This window comes from Malus sylvestris, chromosome 6, assembly GCF_916048215.2.
Source record: "Malus sylvestris chromosome 6, drMalSylv7.2, whole genome shotgun sequence".
Lineage (NCBI taxonomy): Eukaryota > Viridiplantae > Streptophyta > Magnoliopsida > Rosales > Rosaceae > Malus > Malus sylvestris.
The window spans coordinates 27,921,098-27,944,015 of NC_062265.1; the positions used below are offsets into that span (position 1 = coordinate 27,921,098).

General features: G+C 39.2%; 2 protein-coding genes, 1 long non-coding RNA gene and 2 pseudogenes across 26 annotated transcripts; 2 read left to right on the forward strand and 3 right to left on the reverse strand.

The window, feature by feature from the left end:
* Positions 1 to 987: 987 nt before the first annotated feature.
* LOC126625348 (cyclin-dependent kinase G-2-like) lies at positions 988 to 21,596 on the reverse strand. 23 transcript variants are annotated; one of them, XR_007624406.1, is made up of 6 exons: positions 19,246 to 21,596; positions 18,672 to 19,125; positions 17,722 to 18,493; positions 17,055 to 17,136; positions 16,853 to 16,936; positions 988 to 1,178 (listed from the first exon to the last, which is right to left on the reverse strand). XR_007624406.1 is itself a non-coding variant. In XM_050294447.1 (2 exons), exons 1-2 carry the CDS (start codon positions 21,090 to 21,092, stop codon positions 18,864 to 18,866), a joined length of 2,109 nt encoding a protein of 702 aa, XP_050150404.1. In that variant the 5' UTR covers positions 21,093 to 21,596; the 3' UTR covers positions 18,566 to 18,863. The 23 variants fall into 23 exon arrangements, 1 of the variants encoding a protein (XP_050150404.1); XR_007624398.1 differs by lacking the exon at positions 988 to 1,178 and adding an exon at positions 15,726 to 16,602; XR_007624395.1 differs by lacking the exon at positions 988 to 1,178 and adding an exon at positions 15,726 to 16,624.
* On the reverse strand, positions 5,481 to 7,143 carry LOC126625353 (uncharacterized). 2 transcript variants are annotated; one of them, XM_050294450.1, is made up of 2 exons: positions 6,117 to 7,143; positions 5,481 to 5,796 (listed from the first exon to the last, which is right to left on the reverse strand). In XM_050294450.1, exons 1-2 carry the CDS (start codon positions 7,090 to 7,092, stop codon positions 5,762 to 5,764), a joined length of 1,011 nt encoding a protein of 336 aa, XP_050150407.1. In that variant the 5' UTR covers positions 7,093 to 7,143; the 3' UTR covers positions 5,481 to 5,761. The 2 variants fall into 2 exon arrangements, with proteins under 2 accessions (XP_050150407.1, XP_050150406.1); XM_050294449.1 differs by having other exon boundaries at positions 5,735 to 5,796; positions 6,017 to 7,143.
* LOC126625356 (uncharacterized) lies at positions 8,461 to 18,841 on the forward strand. Its single transcript, XR_007624413.1, has 2 exons — positions 8,461 to 8,624; positions 18,611 to 18,841. It is a non-coding gene; the product is annotated as an uncharacterized LOC126625356 (long non-coding RNA).
* On the reverse strand, positions 8,582 to 10,259 carry LOC126625352 (cyclin-dependent kinase G-2-like; annotated as a pseudogene).
* LOC126625351 (4-coumarate--CoA ligase-like 9) lies at positions 11,222 to 15,366 on the forward strand (annotated as a pseudogene).
* Positions 21,597 to 22,918: the final 1,322 nt, after the last annotated feature.

Consider the following 22,918-nt stretch of genomic DNA (forward strand, 5'->3'; position numbering starts at 1 on the left):
TTTTGTTGTGTTTGGTTTATTGCCCAGATCAATGCTCTAGTACCATGTGAGAGAATGATATATTATTGATTACATTCAAGAGGCAAAAACTGCCAACTTATAGTTACAAGAATGTCTAAATATGGTTCCTATAATCAAGCTAAAACATTCACAAATAAGGAAAGGAATTATTTACAATATAAACAAAGTCAACATTCCATTCTAAGCTCGATCTTCTTCAACAGTTATGCTTGTTGCAACTCCGGCGATACGTCGCAATCGAGAATCAATAACAGCTCCGGAAACTTAGGAATAACCAACAGTTCCGGGAACCTCGGGACGTTTCTTCTCAGAAAGTGATCTTGAAGCAGTTGATTATGTTCTAATGCCTACAAATACACAATTGGCCTCGTACATGTCCCTCTATTACAGACGACCACCCTTTTGGTGTGTCCACTTGCAACTTCATCATGCTCTGTAACTTGATTAAATGATTTCATTATTTACCATACAAGAAACCAAATAAAGGCCCGTCTAACAACTATTTTGTTTTTCCGAACTTTCTTGTTTCAAACACTCTTCATTCCTCATACTGTTTACCCTTCTTCATCCCTCGTTTCACTGATGTATAGGGGAATGTACTTCCCCTCTACGCTGCACAGAGAAAACTAAAAAAACTAAATCCAAAACAGTTATCAAACTCGCCCATTGTGTTCTGATTTTGGAGTGTAACAAAGTTTGCTATTGTTTTCAGTAACCTACACGCAGCCCAAGCGGAATTACCCTCTATGGACGGACGAGTGGTCGGGGGCTCGTTAGCACTATCTGCTTCTTTGAGGTGACACTAGCTCTTTTCGTGCTTGGGAAGACGATAACGTTCATGACTCGATGATTTATGTTCGGGGTTCTGATGATTTCTGCTGTGCTTTTGAGGCAGTTGCAGCTCACCTGTTAGACTTCTGCTGCATTCTGTTTCGTCGAGAGCAACATTTACAATACCCAGTGAAATATACGGAAAAAGTCATTCATGTTCGGCTAGAAATATCGAAACTGCCAGATGTAAGGAAGACGGTTGCAAAGGGAAATCGAAGAAAAAAGAAATCTACTGCTGCTTTCGTATTAAGTAATCTGCATTACAAATGAATACTTATACACTGCTGCGATTCGCACGATGAATTACAGAATTTTGACATGATTACCTTTCAAAAATCATACTGTAATGCAGAGAAGAGAATATATCCATCACGGTGACTCTTTGCATGGGTAAAAGTTACATATGTAAGTTTATGAGTATGAATTATGGAAGGAATCAGTTCTTGTGTTTAAGATTGATATGGAAAAGTCTTGGTCAAAAGCCTTAACTTATTTGGTTTCCTTGTGGAATAAGTTTTATGAGATTCTGAATAATCCTTGTGGGATTAGAACTCGGTAATAGAACATGTTTGGGATTGATATGTTGTATCAATTGTGATGTTTGAATCCTTAGTCTATTCTGATAGGGAATGACAATAGGAGTGCTATAACAGCTTATGCCACTGCTCTTGCAATATACGGTTATATAGAGTTTCAAGTCCTATTGTCTGGAAGAACCATTGAGATTTGTAAAAGAGGAGAAGGCAGTAAGCTGTGAAGTCGCAATGGCTTCTTCATCTGGTTCCAATTCTGCAGGTAAGTTCTCGAGCTTTTCTCATGCTTTTGTTCATCTATTGGTTAAGTGGAGTTGTGATTAATTGGTTGTATCCATGTTCTTTAGATTGATGAACTGTTAGAGTTTATTCTTACAACATATGCATCCTGCATAAAAGGAGTTCAGAGAAAAAGAAGGCGTGAAAGTACCAAACCGGATCTTCGTTATTCTAAAGACTAACAAACGAAGAGAAAAACACGAATATCGTAAGCAACATTACGCAACTTTCCCTCTGATGCTCCGTATAAAGCTTTGATATTATCCTGTCTTTACAAAAAAAATGGTTCCCACCGTGGCAGATAAAGCTGCTGCTAATGAAAGCACAGGATATGAGGAGGGCCTGGCATGTAAATTTCAGACAACTAATTTACACAACATTGAGCTCATAGGGCATATATATATGACATGAATTCACATCATTCGACATTGTGACGATGCCAATTCAATCAGCATACCTTTTAACTAGAAACAATTTCAGAAAATTAAGGCACATGGGAAGCACGGTAAAATCATTCAACATCTTCCATTACACTTCTGAGTCCCCAGCATTCTCTATACTTCAGAAAAATCAGAGCTAAATTTTTTAAAATTTAAACTATTTCCACTGGGGACACGATGTCATATCCAACCAGCATACAGGGAACATTTCTCGATCCAAATAGTTGCAGTTGAGTAGATATGCTAGCAATTGATATTTTAAAAATACTCATTACCAAACTCTACAGCATCACAATTTTCTACTGATTCGGCATAAGATTGATGTAAACTACAAACCGTAGATATCCTATGCACACTGCCAAAATAGAGTTAATTCCTTGATATATTAGATGATTATTTCTCATTACAAGATGAACATATATATAGGGAAAGAAAGAAGACATAAGACCTAACTTTGCCTAACTTGCCTAACTTGCCTAACTTACCTAACTTGCCTAATTTACATAAAAAAAGTTGACTAGCCTAACTTCACTAGCCATCCAATACTCATGGCTGCTTTTAGTTGACACTCCCCCTCAAGTTGGTGCGTAAATATCTCGAATGCCCAACTTGCTGAGTGAAAGATGGAAAATCCTACTTGACACTGCCTTTGTTAAAATATCTGCTAGCTGGTCATCACTCTTCACATAAGGCAAGTTAATGGTACCATCAACCAACCTTTCCTTAATAAAGTGCCTATCCACTTCAACATGTTTAGTACGATCATGTTGAACTGGATTATGAGCAATGCTAATGGCAGCTTTGTTATCACAATAAAGTTTTGATGGCTTTGCAGAATTAAAACCTAATTCTCTCAACAAAGTCATGAGCCATAACAATTCTTACACACCATCTGCCATACCTCTAAATTCAGCTTCGGCACTGGATCTAGCCACTACATGTTGCTTCTTACTGCGCCAAGTAACTAGATTTCCTCCAACAAATATAAAGTATCCAGAAGTCGATCTGCGATCAGTTATTGACCCAGCCCAATCTGCATCAGTGTACCCTTCAACTTCTTGATGTCCATGATTGGAAAACATCAAGCCTTTTCCAGGGGCAGACTTCAAATACCTGAGAATGCGTTGTACAGCATCCATGTGGGCTTCACTTAGCCTGTGCATAAATTGACTCACTACACTTACAACATAGACTATGTCAGGTCGTGTATGAGACAAATAAATCAACCTCCCAACTAATCTTTGGTACCTTTCCTTGTTAGCCGGAACTTGATCATGATAGTCTCCCAATCTATGGTTTTGCTCAATTGGTGTGTCTGCAGGTTTACAAGCTTACATCCCAGTCTCAGTTAATAAGTCTATAACATATTTCTTTTGAGAAAGAAAAATGCCATGTTTTGATCTTGCAACTTCAATACCCAAGAAATATTTCAGAGTACCCAAGTCCTTCATTTCAAATTCCTTGGCTAGATACTTTTGAAGTTTTTGAATTTCCTCGACATCATTACCTGTAACCACCATATCATCCACATAAACAATTAAGGCTGTAAGTTTACCTCTATCATGCTTAAGAAATAAGGTATGGTCAGCTTGAGTTTGCTTGAACCCATAACTTCTCATTGATTGAGCGAACCTGCCAAACCATGCCCTTGGTGATTGTTTCAATCCATACAAGGACTTTCTTAACCTGCATACTTTGCCAATATCGCAAGTGGTAGTGAATCCTGGAGGAAGATCCATGTATACCTCTTCATTCAAGTCTCCATGTAAAAATGCATTTTTTACATCAAACTGTCGTAGAGGCCACCCTAGATTTGCTGCCAATGACATAAGAACCCTGATAGTGTTGATCTTTGCTACCGGAGCAAATGTCTCCTGATAATCAATGCCATAGGTTTGAGTATAACCTTTGGCTACCAGTCTAGCCTTGTACCTTTCCACTGAACCATCAGCTTTATGCTTTACTGTGAACACCCATCTACACCCAACAGGTTTCTTGCCTTCAGGAAGTGCAACCAGTTCCCAAGTGAAGTTTTTTCGAAGCGCTTCCATCTCTTCAATCATAGCCTTTTTCCATTTTGGATCTTTAAGAGCATCCTGTAACTTATTAGGAACTGAGACTAATGACAATTGGTTTGCAAAAGATATATAAGAGTCTGACAAGCGATGAGATGAAACAAAATTAGATATAGGATATTGAATACCCTTTGTAGAAGAATGACCATAACGAACAGGGGGTATCCCTCGATTTTCTCGAATAGGATAACGAGAACCCTGAGACTCACGATGTGGTTCATTTGAATCATTTGGATCATCACTTAATGAAATCTCATGATTGGACTCATCAAATATAGTAGGCTGAAGAGAGGGAAAATGAGTGGTTACCTCAGGATAATTCGTACAAGTAGCAGCTGATTAGTCAGAGAGTTGGTCAATGCGGGGATCTGTCTGTGGGTGGTCTATCTCATCATCCCTTTTTTCTTTATCTCCCTTTTTTCTTGTCCTCTCATACACCTTCAATATTTTTTCACCTTGTGCCTCATCATTAGGCAAATTTGCACCATCACTGACATCAGACAAGTGTTCATCTGAAAAATGCATACCACCAATGTCAAGCGGCAACTTCTCTTCCTCCTTACTCCATATCTCCCCCTGAAGAGAAGTGGCCAAATCTTCTTTTGAAAAAAATGCCTCGTGTTCCCGAAAGGTAACATCCATTGAGACAAAAAATTTCCCAGTGGGAGGATAGTAACATCGATACCCTTTCTGAGTAGCAGAATAGCCAATAAACACACATTTGATGGCTCTAGGATCCAACTTATCACAATTTTGCATGGGGACGTGAACGTAGCAGACACAACCAAACACTTTTGGAGGAATATGAAGGAGTGAAGGAAGAGAATGATATTGGGAAAGGGTCTGGATAGGTGTTTGAAATTGGAGAACACGTGATGGCATGCGATTGATAAGAAAAACAGCTGTGTGAATGGCATCACCCCAAAAACGTTTAGGAACGTGCATAACAGAACATAAAGAGCGAGCCACATCCAAGAGATGACGATTTTTACGTTCTGTTATACCGTTCTGTTGAGGAGTATGTGGACAAGATGTTTGATGAATGATACCGTGTTGTTGAAAAAATGTTCCAAGTCCATAATTCAAATATTCTTTCCCATTATCAGATCGAACAACTTGAATTTTAGCATGAAATTGGGTTTGAATCATTTGATGAAAGATTGGAAAAATAGACATAACCTCACTCTTATTTTTTAGTAAGTATACCCAAGAAACTCGAGTGCAGTCATCAATGAAAGAGACAAAGTATTTAGCACCAGTATAAGTAGGAATATGAAATGGTCCCCAAACATCAGAATGAATAAGAGAGAAAGGAACATTACTTTTATGGGAACTTAAAGGAAATGAGACACGATGATTTTTAGAAAGAATGCAAGTTTCACAATGGAAATCAGAAACCTTGACTTTAGAAAATAAAGAAGGGAATAGATATTGCAGGTACTGAAAGGAAGGGTGTCCCAATCTTTTGTGCCATAACCAAATTTTTTCAGAAGCTTCAAATTGTTTGGCCTCCACTTGACAACTGTAACTTGTCTTCTCACAATCTGGTGATAAGTCCAAGTAGTATAGACCTCCCCTCTCTCTACCATGACCAATCAATGCTTTCGTTCGAATATCCTGAAACCAACAATGGGTAGGAGAAAAGATGGCAAGACAGTTTAGTTGATTTGTAAGTTTACCAATGGAAAGCAAATTGTGAGAAAGATTAGGAACATGTAAAACAGATGAGAGAGATAAGCCTGGTGTTAATGAGATGGAGCCTGCTCCAAGCACTGGAGTAGAAATACCATTAGAAACTTTAACGGTATTTAAAGGTGGAGTAGTGTGAGAAACAAACCATGTAGAGTTATTGGTCATGTGGTCAGAAGCCCCTGAATCAATGATCCAAGGTTTATTGGGAGGAACAATTGTAGTGTTCAAGGCAAAACCAAAGTTACCTGCATCGACTAAGGAAGTAGAAGCAGTAGTAGGAGAAACTAAGGCAGCAGATTGATCCACCCGAGGTATGGAAGGCGTTGGTGTCAGGTGTGCTTGTGATCCACCAATGCCTTTCTTTTGATTTTCCTTCTTTTGAACCCACCAATCAGGATATCCATGCAGCTTGAAGCAAGTGTCTCTAGTATGCTTATCCTTGTCACAATAAGTACACTTCCTTGTATCAGTAGTTTTGGATCCACCTAATCGAGAATTGGAGACTCCACGGGGAAATCGAGACGGAGCAGCTACCATGGCGGATCCTTCCACTTGTGGGCCAACCAACATAATGGTTTGCCTACTTGCTTCAGCATTCACAAGAGCATAAGCAGCACGAACAGAAGGCAGAGTTGTTTGAGTCAAAACTTGACTGCGAACATGATCTAAATGAGGATCAAGACCAGCCAGAAAATCATACAATCTTTCTTCCGAAATTTCTGTCTCTCGGGTAGCAATATCATCAGCGCACTTCAATTTTCCAGGACGCAAGAAATCAATTTCTTGCCATGTTTGCTGAAGTTTACCATAATATGCAGATAAAGGTTCTCCATTCTGGCGAGTCGCCAGTGCTTGATGGCGAAGTTCGTATAACTTTGATGCATCTTTTTCAATTGAGTAAGTTTGGGTAACAGCATCCCAAACATCTTTTGCAGTAGAGAGTCGGAGAAAAATGGCCCGTACATCTCTGGTCATGGAGTTGAGTAACCAAGATTGAACCATAGCATTCTCTTCCTCCCATATAGCATACAATGCATCAGCTTCTGCTGGTGCCATTTTTGTTCCACTGACATAAGACCATTTACCTCTGCCAGTGATGTAGATGCGGACACTTTGGGACCATGAAGAATAGTTGGACCCATCCAACTTGTCTGGGGTGATATGTAGAGACATATCACTTTGAGTAACAGTAGCTGAAACAGTGGTCTTGGAGTCACCCATTATTACTGCCTCAGAGGTTATGGGTAAATTTGTTGGGTGATTCCAACGGGTATGGCTTATAGGGTATTGGGTAGTACATTTTTTTTGTGTGGAAAGATTTCTGGGTTTTGCAGAGATACTGCAAATGGGAAGAATATGGGAAAAGATGCAGCGGAATATGTATGGTTAACAAGCTGGATATGGGTAATAATGTTGGCAGATATGGCTAAATGAAAAAAGAGTAAGATTGAATTGGTATGAAAGTAGAAGACCTGCAGAATAGCAGGTCTTATTGGGTAGATGGCAGTAGTGCCAGTAAGTGAATCAGAATAGAAACTCTTTTTGGATCAGAATGGCTCTGATACCATGCCAAAATAGAGTTAATTCCTTGATATATTAGATGATTATTTCTCATTACAAGATGAACATATATATAGGGAAAGAAAGAAGACATAAGACCTAACTTTGCCTAACTTGCCTAACTTGTCTAACTTGCCTAACTTACCTAACTTGCCTAATTTACATAAAGAAAGTTGACTAGCCTAACTTCACTAGCCATCCAATACTCATGGCTGCTTTTAGTTGACACACACTACACATGGTGAAAAAATATAACAGCTGCACCTAGATTCACAAATCGATAAGGAAAAATGAAAACCCTTACCAGTTGAGTGATCTAGCTGCAGGCAAGCAAATTCTCCATTGCCATAGCAAGCTAATTCCTAACCGAAAAATGCACATGGGAAGCTACATCTCAAAAATTAATCAAATAAAGTAATAGGCAGATGAAGGAGAAGACAAAAAGGAATTACAACAAGACAGAGAAAAACAAAATATAAGTTTAAACCACATTGCAGCTCCTGGCTCTACGAGATAAAACCTCAACCAAAAAGCATCCACAGAATGCAGAAGCAATCGAACCCGATGAGGAACTGAACGTACTGCACGTATCAAAATAACTCAAGCACCTAACAAAACAACACTACTTAGACAACGAGAAATAGCAGCGGAAGAGACTGGCAACACTGTCAACTTATAGTGCACACAATATATCTTGTTTATTTTATGTGTATTAGAAGTGGTCTAGACAGAACTTGCATTTGGGTAATAAAATTAAACCAATATAATGCCTCGTTTACTATGAACTTGACAAAAAAGGAAACATTTCCAACAAATTATCAATCGAGGATTGGCCGCGTGAAGTATGAACACACTGGCCTAACATAGCATAACCATAAGCTAAGCATTAGAGGGAGCATTCATGATTTAGGAAAACATGGAAGACCGAACAGACCTCAATACATGAACCAACAATGCATGACTGGATACACCTCAAAAGACCTTGTGTGTGGTAAAATAACTTACGATTGCGGAACTTCCAGTCTGCAAGTGTGAAAGCGAATAATGCACCCTCCCATTCTTTTAAAGCCCAGAATCACTTGCAAACAAAGTTTTAAGCGTGAATAAAGTGAAATCAAAAGGTTCTAACGTACAAATAATGAAGACGACATTGATAAAAATAATATCATTCCAATGTGAACATATATACACCGGTTCAAGAACGTGGAAAAAAAAAACAAAAAGTTCTCTTTTCTTCTCAACATTTTGCCACACCTTCATATAGGATGACTGTGCACCACTATTAAGCTGCTCTTAACAGGATAAACCATTAGTGCCGACTGACACACCTTGCAACTCCTTTGCTCCAGCTATCCTAAAGGACCTTACAGTAGAGGTCTTTGTTGTACTTTTTAGCTGCCATCAGGTTAGCAAAATATAAAGAAATGCAAAAAGAACAGGCTAAGATTATTGCTGTAAAATTTTCTCACGCCGCCTGCTGTTAAGGTGCCAGTTGTGAACATGTCGATCAGGAGTAATTGGCTTGAAATCCCTTCTTGGTTCAGGGGACTCATGAAACCAGGTATGGTTGAGGGCATCCTTCGCTGTTATTCGCTCCGCAGGGTTATAACATAAGATCCTCTTCAGCAAATCAAACCCAGATTCAGAGAGCACTGGGCATGAACCAGTGAAAGATGCGGCAGGAAATTTCTTGCGCAGAAGATTGTACCTGAAAGAGTTTCAGAAACTATTAGAAAGATATTAAACGGTGAAAACAAGTAACCACAAAAATCAGCAGGAAGGAATGAACTTGCATTCGCTAAAATTAAAATGGAAAAAAGAAACTTACGGTTGCTTAACAAAATTAGCTTTGAAGCCTGGCAATTTGGACAAACCACTTTTCTCATCTGGTGTACCAAGAGTTTTGAAGATCTTGTCCAGCTGCTCAATTTCATCTTTCCCGCTAAAGAGAGGTGCCTTCGCCAACAATTCAGCCATTATGCAACCTACTGACCACATATCAATTGCTGTAGAGTACTGTTTTGCACCTAATAGAATTTCAGGTGCCCGGTACCACAAAGTGACAACTAAAGAAGTATATGGCTTTAGTGGACTCCCATATTGTCGTGAGTCGTGACAACCCAAAGTCGCATATTTTCAACTCACCCTCGTTATTCAATAGAATATTTGATGTTTTCAGATCTCTGTGAAGGATCCAATTGTCATGAAGATACTCTACACCCTCCAAAAGTTGTTTCATCAAGTACTTAACTTCACCAATACTAAATGGCTGCTTCATTGACTCCATTAGCCCCTTCAAGTCATGGTCCATATGCTCCATAACCATATAAACACCATCAAAGTCATCCATAACAACTTCCTTAACACCAACAACAGAAGGGTGATTAAAAGACAAGAGAATGTTTATTTCTGTCAATGCCGACATAGGGAAACCATCACATCCCTTATCCACATCCATCTTCATCTTCTTCAATGCGACAATTTCTCCGGTATTTTTATCTCTGGCTCTAAAGACAACACCATAAGTGCCTTCACTTATATGGTTGAGCTTTTCATACTCAAACACACTTCTGCAACCTTGAAGCATGTTTATACATTTTTGTGTCGGCACTTCTGGCTCTTCAATCTGAGAAAGATCAGAATCATCCTCAGAATCAGAGTAGAACTGGCTATCGTCAGCATTCCCACCATAATTATCAGCATCCATATGCGCATCATCACATAACTCGTCTCCATAAAGTGTATCTCCACTGCCAGGCTTTTCAAAGCTGCCTTCTATGTCAGAACCAGAAGTTCTAGCCCGACTCAACCTAGAGCTTTCTATCCGAATCTCCCCACTTTCAGGCGAACTGTCATCAGAGATATCCCTTGGGGAATCACTATCGGATGACCATTTTGACAATGAGATGTCACGTTGATAGAAAAATTCTTTGTCTTCCTTGTTTCTAAAATTTAAGTCACTGTTTCTGGAATTTAAGTTACTGTTTCTGGATTTTTGTTCTTTTCTTTTCAGATATAGTGTTTGTTTGTGCACAGACAAAACAAACATTGTATCTTTTTTTTTTTTTTTTTGGTTTCCATAAACAATGTTATGTTTTGGGTTATCCAGAAACAGTTTTATGTTATGGTTCTTTTTTTTTTCTAGGCACTTTTTCGCCGGTTTCTGCCATTAAACTTCTTTGAACTTGTTTCGGCGGCTTTGTTTCGATAAATGGGGGAATTTAATTTGATATGAAAACAAGGAGTTATTATGGCAATTTCGTGCTAGGTTGAGGTTGGTGAAGAGTCAATACAATATCAAATCATTTAGGAATATTTATAGAAGTGTAGATTTGTAGTGGGTGGGGCTTGTAAGTTTGACCCGTAGATAATAGTTTTGGATGATTTTATATTAAACTTTGAGTCATTTTGGTTAAATAACATTTTGAAATGATTTTTTGTTAAATATTTGTTGACCCAGACCCTTTTCATTAAGGAAGTATTTTTGCTCACCACCATTTAGTGTGGTGTATGCTCACCATCCTATTTATCACCATTAGATGAGTTTGAATTTCGAGATTTGTACTTATCTACTACACGAATCTCGAAATTCAAACTCATCTAATGGTGATAAATATGATGGTGAGCATACACCACACTAAATGGTGGTGAGCAAAAATACACTCTTCATTAAAACTCTCTAAATTTAATCACCTTAACATTTCTCTTATATTTATATGGCAACCCAAGGGAGTCAACGTCTGGATTTAATTTCGCATAAAATCCGCGTTTGCTCCACATTCCTTATCTGAATTATTTTCCTCCCCAAACTCAACCTTTTTACAACCACAAAAGCACCCAACTAGGAAAAAGCCAAATCAAATACGTCAGTCCCGTTCGTCGCCTGTCTCTTCGTTTTCGTCTTACAACTTATAAGCACTTTCAACATTCAAGTACCACGTCCAACTGAACCTTCAACCATGGCGGACGAATCCACACCAAATCCCAAGAACGGCTACTGCCTACAAACCAAGACATTCCACACTCTCCGGCCTCCGGTCCCACTCCCGCCACTCTCCCAACCCCTCTCCCTCACCCAGTTCACCCTCTCCCTCCTCCAATCCTCTACCGCCGCGCCCACCACCTCCGTCCTCATCGACGCCGCCTCCGACCGCCATGTCTCCTACCAAACTTTCCTCGGCCAAATCCACTGCCTCACTCTCTCCCTCCAATCCCTCGCCCCCTCTCTCTCCAAAGGTCACGTGGCCTTCATTCTCTCCCCTCCTTCCCTCCACGTCCCCGTCCTCTATTTCTCACTCCTCGCCTTAGGCGTCGTCGTTTCGCCCGCTAATCCAGTCGGGTCAGAGTCCGAGATCGCCCATCAGGTCCGGCTAACCCGACCAGCCATCGCCTTCGCCACGTCAGCAACCGCTCAGAAGCTCCCCAAAGGTGACGACAAAATCGGCAACGTTATCCTCCTCGACTCGCCCGAATTCCTCTCCATGCTCGACCGGGTCGGTTCATCCGAAACACGACCCGACCTCCGGTTTGCAGTCAACCAGACCGACCCGGCTACGATTCTCTTCTCCTCCGGCACCACCGGCCGAGTCAAAGGCGTTCTCTTATCACACCGCAACTTCATCGCCGTCATAGCTGGGCTCCATGCCCTTCACGAACCCGATCCGGACCTACCCAACGGCCAAGCGGTGTCGCTGTTCACGCTACCTCTGTTCCACGTGTTCGGGTTCTTCATGGTGGTTCGGGCGGTGGCAATGGGCGAGACCTTGGTTCTGATGGAGAGGTTCGATTTCGAATCAATGCTGAGGGCCGCGGAGAGGCACAAAATCTCGTACATGCCGGTATCGCCGCCGCTGGTCGTTGCAATGGCGAAGTCGGAGCTGGTTAAGAAATACGATCTCAGCTCGCTTCGGCTTCTCGGCTGTGGCGGTGCGCCGCTGGGAAAGGACGTTGTTGACAGATTCCGTGAGAGATTTCCCACTGTTGAAATTGTACAGGTCAGAGAATTAACGTTGTCGCATTAACTTCCTAATTTTAATTCTTGACCGTTGATTGATAGTTAAGTAAACGGCGCAAAATCTTGGCCGTTGGTATTTGTTTATCTTTTAACTTCCCGCGTTTTTCGAAAAATTATTTAATTTGTGCTCTAATTTTCTTTCCTAGCAAGAAAACTTGTACGTGAAATAAAATACTAGAAAATTTCATTTTAATCCTCTGCAAAGATGACTTTTTGATTAAAACCATGAGTAAGATCAAAATCTAATTTTAGTCCCTTGATACATTAATAGCCTCATTTATTAATTATATTTTGATTTTTTAATTATTTATCTTTTTCTTTCTAATTTTTAATGTATTAATTTTATTTCATTATAATTTTTATTTTCATTTCATTCATTGTAATATATTTTTTTGTGAACATTTAAATAAACTAATTTTTGTTATACAATATATTTCGATGTACTTTATCTTCTTCATTTAGGTATATTAAATTCATTATAATACATTTCGGTGCATACATTTAGGTACACACATTTCGGTATATACATTTCGATACAAATATTTAGGTACATTAATTCAATATAATACATTTTCGGTACTAACATTTCGGTGCATACATTTCGGTACACACATTTAGGTACATTAATTTAATATTAATACATTTCGGTGCATATATTTAGGTACATACATTTCGGTACTAACATTTAGGTACATTAATTGAGTCTTTCAAATTTGAAGAATGTTAAATAAAATTAATAGATTAAAAAACTCTTTTTTGGTCAAAAAATAAATTAAAATTTGTGTATTAATAAATTGAAATATTTAATGGGAGACATTAAATAAAATGCACATTAATTATTTTGAATTAAGGACACATTAGGGACTAAAATCAATATTTAATCTAACACCAGGTTTTTTTTAAATTTTAATCTTCTTAAAGGATTAAAGTTCAAAAACCCCATAAAATACACGTTTAATTGAAAAATGCATCTACAGTACATAATTCACGTTCGAATCTTGCACTCAGGTTCGAATCTTTTTTGTTAAACTAGAGTAGTTTAGAATATTATCGGGTAAACGAAAAAGAGTTAGTAGGCACACATTTAATACACGCATTGCTGTCGTGTGTCACATGTCTGAATATTGTGGCTGTTCAGGGATATGGTTTGACGGAGACCGGAGGAGGGGCAACGAGGATGATAAACTCCGAAGAGACTAAGTCGCATGCTTCTGTGGGCCGCCTATCGGAAAATATGGAAGCCAAGATTGTCGACCCTGAAACAGGAGAGGCATTGCCTCCCGGCAAGAGGGGTGAGCTATGGCTGCGAGGTCCATCGGTCATGAAAGGTAATGAACACTTGCCATGTCTCAGATATTCCACATTGCAAACATAAAACGTGTTAAGATGATTCTAAGTTTTTCGGCACCCTGTTCTTACAGTTTGATTTTGCAGTGATGACAATGTAGTTCCATGTCCAAATGACCTTTTCGAAACCGTTATAACATGTGCAGGTTATGTAGGAGATGACAAGGCAACTGCCGAGACCATGGACAAAGACGGGTGGTTGAAGACCGGTGATCTTTGTTATTTCGATGACGAGGGGTTCCTCTACATTGTCGACAGGTTGAAGGAGTTGATAAAGTACAAGGCATATCAGGTGACGACCGAAACTGAGACCCTTTGAAAGTTCACTCATAACAAAGATCACTGTAAATATCATTTGATCAGTCCCTTTACGTAATGTGTTATTTTCGGTGTCTCGTTTCTGGAACGAATTGCAGGTACCTCCAGCTGAGTTGGAACATATACTTCTAACCCATCCTGACATTGCCGATGCTGCTGTGATTCCGTATGTATCTAGTACTATGTCATCCTTAGAAGTTTAGCTTTATTTGTAAACAAGAAATTGGTGCATTTAAAGGAGAAAAAAGGTATAGAGAAAATTTTCCGTTTAAACGGATATTTTGCTGATAAGATGGCCTTACGAAATCTTGTTTTATGCCGTCCCACCCTCATCCCAGAAGGCTAAAAGAAAACGAGTGGCATGTGTTCGCGCAGATAGTCGATAAGATCACAGTTTCTGGAATAATCTACTGGTTTTTCTTTTTGTGTATTTTTTTCCTCAAGGTTTACAAGTTCTTTGTTCTTCCCATTCGTGTTCGTAAAACAGGTATCCGGATGAAGATGCAGGGGAGATTCCCATGGCATTATGTGGTTAGAAAGCCCGGAAGCAACATCACCGAAGTTCTAGTTATGGATTTCGTTGCAAAACAAGTAAGCTCCTGAATGGAAAATCTGTAACTGAATGTGCATACAAGTTTTCTTCACAGCTTTCGAATTAAAATTGCTCATATACGTAGCTTTACATGCATATTTTACGGAAAAAGAGAACAATTCTCATCACGAATATTAGGGTTCAACTGCAGATTTGAGGAGCAGCTTTGTATGTTATAGGCTTTCACATTGGTGTTGGCGCGTTCTTATTGCAGGTTTCACCGTACAAGAAGATACGGCGGGTAGCGTTTATCAACTCCATTCCAAAATCTCCAGCAGGGAAGATCTTGAGGAGGGAGCTAGTCAATCATGCTTTATCTAGTAGTTCATCTAAATTATGATTCGTTCGTCCAAAGCAAAGGAAGAACAAAGCCTTCTCAGCATCACATTCCGTCCGGCGTTCATCATATCAGCTCATTCATGCTCATTAGCATGTATGCAATCTTTGAATTTTCCGGTGGTGAGGGTCGGATCATAGTTGGGTGCCCACTTTGTTTGGGTTTACTTGTGTATATGTACACCATTTTTCTGTGATATTTTGAAACCCTAAACCCTTCAAGACCCTTTTTTGTTTCTTCGTACCGTTGTGTACTGTGCCATATAAGTTGCTCCCTATCTTATGGCCTTCATATAACATTTTTATTGAATGGGCCCTATCTCTATTATTTATCGCTCTTAGAGAAGCAATTTAGACACTTCCAACCGTTTGTGCGCACTCACGCAAGTTTAGAGACTTCCAACCGTTTGTGCACACTTGCAATATTTGGGTTAGTAGACCGCGCAGTTTTGAGTGTGACATTTGATTCAACTAGCCCTAGCAAAATCCATGACATGTTCGTACACCACTTAACAATTGCAAACACATCTTACATTATCAATATTGGGCCTATAAATACCAATTTACTTGTTCGCTAGTCTCCAACTACTTTAACCACTTAATATTATGGTATACTCAGTATTTTTTTTACTAAGACGAATTTGAACCACATTAATATTAACTCATTATAAGACTATGCCCACTCTCTTCTCCTATAAATAATATCATTTGTTTAAATAAATAAAAAATTCTCAACAACTTTAGAAATTGTTTCCCATCGTTAAGAAAAAGCAATGGCAAGGTTCGATTGCAAAAATGATAATATGAGCAGCACTTGCAACCACATGAACCCAATCCTGAATCCGCCGGAAGTGTTCGCTCCTCATTGTTGGCAACACTGGAGGAAAGTGATTGAGGCCAAAAGTAGCTTTCCTATATTTCGCACATTAATATACAATGGCGGAATCACATAGAGGCCAGCATAAATCCCGACATATCCTGGAATTTCACCACTTTTATATATACCATGTGCAAATTTTCACAACATTGAGCATGTGGCTCATTAGTTATGCTTGTTGCAACTCCGGCGATAGGTCGCAATCGAGAATCAATAACAGCTCCGGAAACTTGGGAATCACCAACAGTTCCGGGAACCTCCGGGGTTTCTTCTCAGAAAGTGATCTTGAAGCAGTTGATTATGTTCTAATGCCTACAAATACACAATTGGCCTCATACATGTCCATCTATCAGAAAAGACAGCCTTTTTGGTGTGTCTACTTGCAACTTCCTCATGCTCTGTACTTCCCCTCTACGCTGCGCAGAGAAAACTAAAAAACTAAATCCAAAACAGTTATCAAACTCGCCCATTGTGTTTTGATTTTGGAGTGTAACAAAGTTTGCTATTGTTCAGTGACCTACACGCAACCCTAGTGGAATTACCCTCTATGGACGGACGATTGCTCGGGGGCTCGTTAGCACTATCAGCTTCTTTGAGGTGACACTAGCTCTTTTCGTGCTTGGGAAGACGATAACGTTCACGACTCGATGATTTATGTTCGGGGTTCTGATGATTTATGTTCGGGGGCTCGTTAGACTTCTGCTGCATTCTGTTTCGTCAAGCACAACATTTACAACACCCAGTGAAATATACGGAAAAAATCAATCATGTTCGGCTAGAAATATCGAAACTGCAGATGTAGGGAAGACGGTTGCAAAGGGAAATCGAAGAAAAAAGAAATCTACTGCTGCTTTCGTCTCAAGTAATCTGCATTACAAATGATACTTATATACTGCCGCGATTCGCACGATGAATGACAGAATTTTGACATGATTACCTTTCAAAAATCTCACTGTAATGCGGAGAAGAGAATATATCCATCACGGTGACTCTTTGCATGGGTAAAAGTTACATATGCATCCTGCATAAAAGGAGTTCAGAGAAAAAGAAGGCGTGAAAGTACCAAACCGGATCTTCGTTATTCTAAAGACTAACAAACGAAAAGAAAAACACGAATATCATAAGCAACATTACGCAACTTTCCCTCTGATGCTCGGTATAAAGCTTTGATATTATCCTGTCTTTACAAAAAAATGGTTCCCACCGTGGCTGATAAAGCTGCTGCCAATGAGGAGGGCCTGGCATGTAAATTTCAGACAACTAATTTACACAACATTGAGCTCATAGGGCATATATACATCACATGAATTCACATCATTCGACATTGTGACGATGCCAATTCAATCAGCATACCTTTTAACTAGACACGATTTCAGAAAATTAAGGCACATGGGAAGCACGGTAAACATCTTTACTTCATACATCTTTATTTTCTTCATTTTTTTTAAATCATTCAACATCTTCCATTACACTTTTGAGTCCCCAGCATTCTCTATACTTAAGAAAAATCAGAGCTAAATTTTTTAAAATTTCAACTATTTCCACTGGGGACACGATGTCATATCCAACCAGCATACAGGGAACATTTCTCGATCCAAATAGTTACAAGTTGAGTAGATATGCTAGCAATTGATATTTTATAAATACTCATTACTGAACTCTACAGCATCACAATTTTCTACTGATTCGGCATAAGATTGATGTAAACTACAAACCGTAGATATCCTATGCACACTACACATGGCAAAAAACTATAACAGCTGCACCTAGATTCACAAATCGATAAGGAAAAATGAAAACCCTTACCAGTTGAGTGATCTAGCTGCAGGCAAGCAATTTCTCCATTGCCATAGCAAGCTAATTCCTAACAGAATAATGCACATGGGAAGCTACATCTCAAAAATTAATCAAATGAAGAAATAGGCAGATGAAGGAGAAGACAAAAAGGAATTACAAGACAGAGAAAAACAAAATATAAGTTTAAACCACATTGCAGCTCCTGGCTCTACGAGATAAAACCTCAACCAAAAAGCATCCACAGAATGCAGAAGCAATCGAACCCGATGAGGAACTGAACGTACTGCACGTATCAAAATAACTCAAGCACCTAACAAAACAACACTACTTAGACAACGAGAAATAGCAGCGGAAGAGACTGGCAACACTGTCAACTTATAGTGCACACAATATATCTTGTTTATTTTATGTGTATTAGAAGTGGTCTAGACAGAACTTGCATTTGGGTAATAAAATTAAACCAATATAATGCCTCGTTTACTATGAACTTGACAAAAAAGGAAACATTTCCAACAAATTATCAATCGAGGATTGGCCGCGTGAAGTATGAACACACTGGCCTAACATAGCATAACCATAAGCTAAGCATTAGAGGGAGCATCATGATTTAGGAAAACATGGAAGACCGAACAGACCTCAATCCATGAACCAGCAATGCATATGACTGGATACACCTCAAAAGACCTTGTGTGTGGTAAAATAACTTACGATTGCGGAACTTCCAGTCTCCAAGTGTGAAAGCGAATAATGCACCCTCCCATTCTTTTAAAGCCCAGAATCACTTGCAAACAAAGTTTTAAGCGTGAATAAAGTGAAAGCAAAAGGTTCTAACATACAAATAATGAAGACGACATTGATAAAAATAATATCATTCCAATGTGAACATATATATACACAGGTTCAAGAATGTGGAAAAAAAAAACAAAAAGTTCTCTTTTCTTCTCAACATTTTGCCACACCTTCATATAGGAAGACTGTGCACCACTATTAAGCTGCTCTTAACAGGATAAACCATTAGTGCCGACTGACACACCTTGCAACTCCTTTGCTCCAGCTATCCTAAAGGACCCTACAGTAGAGGTCTTTGTTGTACTTTCTAGCTGCCATCAGGTTAGCAAAATATAAAGAACTGCAAAAAGAACAGGCTAAGATTATTGCTGTAAAATTTTCTCACGCCGCCTGCTGTTAAGGTGCCGGTCGTGAACATGTCGATCAGGAGTAATTGGCTTGAAATCCCTTCTTGGTTCAGGGGACTCGTGAAACCAGGTATGGTTGAGGGCATCCGTCGCTGTTATTCGCTCCGCAGGGTTATAACATAAGAGCCTCTTCAGCAAATCAAACCCAGATTCAGAGAGCACTGGGCATGAACCAGTGAAAGATGCGGCAGGAAATTTCTTGCGCAGAAGATTGTACCTGAAAGAGTTTCAGAAACTATTAGAAAGATATTAAACGGTGAAAACAAGTAACCACAAAAATCAGCAGGAAGGAATGAACTTGCAATCGCTAAAATTAAAATGGAAAAAAGAAACTTACGGTTGCTTAACAAAATTAGCTTTGAAGCCCGGCAATTTGGACAAACCACTTTTCTCATCTGGTGTACCAAGAGTTTTGAAGATCTTGTCCAGCTGCTCAATTTCATCTTTCCCGCTAAAGAGAGGTGCCTTCGCCAACAATTCAGCCATTATGCAACCTACTGACCACATATCAATTGCTGTAGAGTACTGTTTTGCACCTAATAGAATTTCAGGTGCCCGGTACCACAAAGTGACAACTAAAGAAGTATATGGCTTTAGTGGACTCCCATATTGTCGTGACAACCCAAAGTCGCATATTTTCAACTCACCCTCGTTATTCAATAGAATATTTGATGTTTTCAGATCTCTGTGAAGGATCCAATTGTCATGAAGATACTCTACACCCTCCAAAAGTTGTTTCATCAAGTACTTAACTTCACCAATACTAAATGGCTGCTTCATTGACTCCATTAGCCCCTTCAAGTCATGGTCCATATGCTCCATAACCATATAAACACCATCAAAGTCATCCATAACAACTTCCTTAACACCAACAACAGAAGGGTGATTAAAGGACAAGAGAATGTTTATTTCTCTCAATGCCGACATAGGGAAACCATCACATCCCTTATCCACATCCATCTTCATCTTCTTCAATGCGACAATTTCTCCGGTCTTTTTATCTCTGGCTCTAAAGACAACACCATAAGTGCCTTCACTTATATGGTTGAGCCTTTCATACTCAAACACACTTCTGCAACCTTGAAGCATGTTTATACATTTTTGTGTAGGCACTTCTGGCTCTTCAATCTGAGAAAGATCAGAATCATCTTCAGAATCAGAATAGAACTGGCTATCGTCAGCATTCCCACCATAATTATCAGCATCCATATGCGCACCATCACATAACTCGTCTCCATAAAGTGTATCTCCACTGCCAGGCTTTTCAAAGCTGTCTTCTTTGTCAGAGCCAGAAGTTCTAGCCCGACTCAACCTAGAGCTTTCTATCCGAATCTCCCCACTTTCAGGCGAGCTGTCATCAGAGATATCCCTTGGGGAATCACTATCGGATGACCATTTTGACAATGAGATGTCACGTTGATAGAAAAATTCTTTGTCTTCCTTGTTCTTTTGCACCTGCTCATCTTCCCCAACCTTCTGAGGATGTAGTGGTGCAGAGAGATCGGCTGGTGCCTCAAATTGAGAAACATCAGAAATTTCGGAAACCTCCACTTCCAGAGACTCCACCACTCTAGCCGGAGACTTGGAAAGAACTCCAACAGAAACAACATCCTCAACCTTAGCAATAGCAGGTAATCTTGCTACATCTGGATGAGGGGAGGGCAGAAGAATAACAGGAACAACTCTATTCTTCGATGAGACTCTCACTTCCTTCTCTTCTTTGTCCCATATAATAGGAGAAAACTTCCTCTTCTTCTCAGGAGGTGATTGATAAGCATCTTCACTCCTTCGGGTTTTGCAATTCTTAACCACTAGTTCTGGGGCATTTGGAAGCCATCCAGATCCTTGTGAATCACACATTTTGGAAGAACGATGGAGTCCATTCTTATGTTTGACATCATCACTAAATTCAATCTTCTTCTCAGCAGGTAATTGAGCCGCATCTTCACTCCTTCGGGTTTTGCCATTCTTAACCAATGGCTCTGGGGCATTTGGAAGCCGTCCATATCCCCGTGAATCGCGCACATTGGAAGATTGATGGAATCCATTCCTATGTTTGAGTTCATCACTGCGACCATGACCTACATCACCACGAGAAACCCCATTCCTATAATACTCAAATTCCCTTTTCGAGTAATTATAAGAATCCCTCCTCCTCAAAACATCGACTCGCCCTGTCGCCATATGATTAACAAGCACAGCTCTTCTTAATCAGTGGTCAAACTCAACAAAAATCAAAACACAATAACCCCTAGAAAATTTCAAATCCCTGAATTCCCAAAGAGTCAAAATCACTTTCAACTTTATCAAATTCAATTTTTATTCAAACCCTAACCAATCCTCAATCCCCCAAAAAAAAAATTCAGCCTTTTTTCCCTTCAGACCCCAATTCAATCAACACAGACAGACAGAGAATACAATTCACAAAAACTTCAATTACAAATGAACACAGACGCACAGATCAAAGCACATCAATCAGATGCCAAATCGGCGAATAACAGAAACCCTAGAACCTCGATTTTTGTGGGAACCCGCGAGAAATTCACAGGTATCGGAAGGCCTTACCGGCAAGATGAATCGAGATCGATTAACAGGAAATCGATACGAGAGCGTCGGCGCCGATGAGAGGATCGCAAGAAATCGATCAGCCTCCAAAGGGTTCTTCCAGCTTATACGCGTTTTGATAATCTGGTCTTCGTCTCCGCGTGGAATCATATATATATAGAGTCCTGGTGCGGTTTGGAAGCGTGTGACACGTGTACTTTGGCACCTTTTTCTTGTGGGATTCCATATTTCGTTTGGGTTTTTTGTTTGTGGGCCTTCAAATTATTTAACAAGATTTATTCAATGGGCCTGCCATGGCACAAATTGTAGGTCTGTTGGGCCTATTATTAGGCAACATACCGATAACCTCTGCGGCCTCTTGGGCCCACTAGTACTCTGCCCAAACATGACGAGGACTCTATACAGAGTTTTTTTTCTTTATTTTGAACTCATTATCTCTACTAATTAATAAAATCCTCTTTGTCAACCAAAAGAGGGTGAAAAAATAAATTAGTCTTCTATCACACAACAAAAAGATGGGCAATAATGTAATTTCACAGGTCTAAATTTTACTGTTTTTTATTGAAGTCTTAACTACAAGTGATGTTAAAATACCTTCAATATTAAAAAAAAAAAAAACAAAAACCTCTCACTCCCCCCACGTTCTCTTTCTCTCTTTCTCTCCCTCTCTCCCTCTCTCCTTCTCATTTTCTAAAAAAATGTGTTCATACACACAAAGTGTGTAGGCAAATACTAGTTTATTATTTATTAGATTCGATTTAAGATCTCTCACTTATAAATACTGTAAACCTAAGTGGCAAATGACAAAGAGTTAGCTTTTTTTTTTTTTAAGTATTGTGATAGCATTAGTAGATTAAGTAGTTAGTTGTCAAAGGGTTGGAGAATCCGTGGGGATTAAACCCCCATCAGAATGCATAAACATGGTTGATAATTTGTTTTCTGCCACTGACCCATTACGGTAAAACATCATCTACAAGAGTTAGCATGTTTTTTTTTTGTCAAACAATAGATTTGTTAGATTAGGAAACCGACGAGATTCGAACTCACGATATGGTTTAAGGGCAATATTTCTCTCCACCACTATGATAGAGGGTCACTTACAAGAGTTAGCATATTTTGAGTACTCATTATTTTTTTTTTTGGTAAACGAGTACTCATTGTTTGACACAAATTATATATGCTAAATCTCACAAATACTAACGGGTTGGTTTAATATCAACCACAATATCTCCATTTTGACAAGTGAAAAAAAACTTGTTCCACTAGTACTAAATGAAGAATTCGAATCAATTAGTCAAGTTGTACAAGTGATGACACGATTGTTGAATTTTTTTAATAGATTCTCAGTTGAGAATATATGCGAGCCAATTCAAATATTTTAGATTTCTTAGTAATTAGATCCAACAAATTGAAAAAATGGTGTGTGTAAAAATGTTGTTAAAATC

What these genes read in the sequence shown, in the direction of transcription:
- LOC126625348 (XM_050294447.1), bottom strand. Translation starts at nt 21,092, where the DNA reads ATGGCGACAGGGCGAGTCGATGTTTTGAGGAGGAGGGATTCTTATAAT. An exon ending in GCTAATTTTGTTAAGCAACC is followed by an intron (nt 19,126 to 19,245) that starts GTAAGTTTCTTT and finishes AAACTCTTTCAG; the next exon opens with GTACAATCTTCTGCGCAAGA.
- LOC126625353 (XM_050294449.1), bottom strand. Translation starts at nt 7,092, where the DNA reads ATGGGTGACTCCAAGACCACTGTTTCAGCTACTGTTACTCAAAGTGAT. An exon ending in ATGACCAATAACTCTACATG is followed by an intron (nt 5,797 to 6,016) that starts GTTTGTTTCTCA and finishes TGTTGGTTTCAG; the next exon opens with GATATTCGAACGAAAGCATT.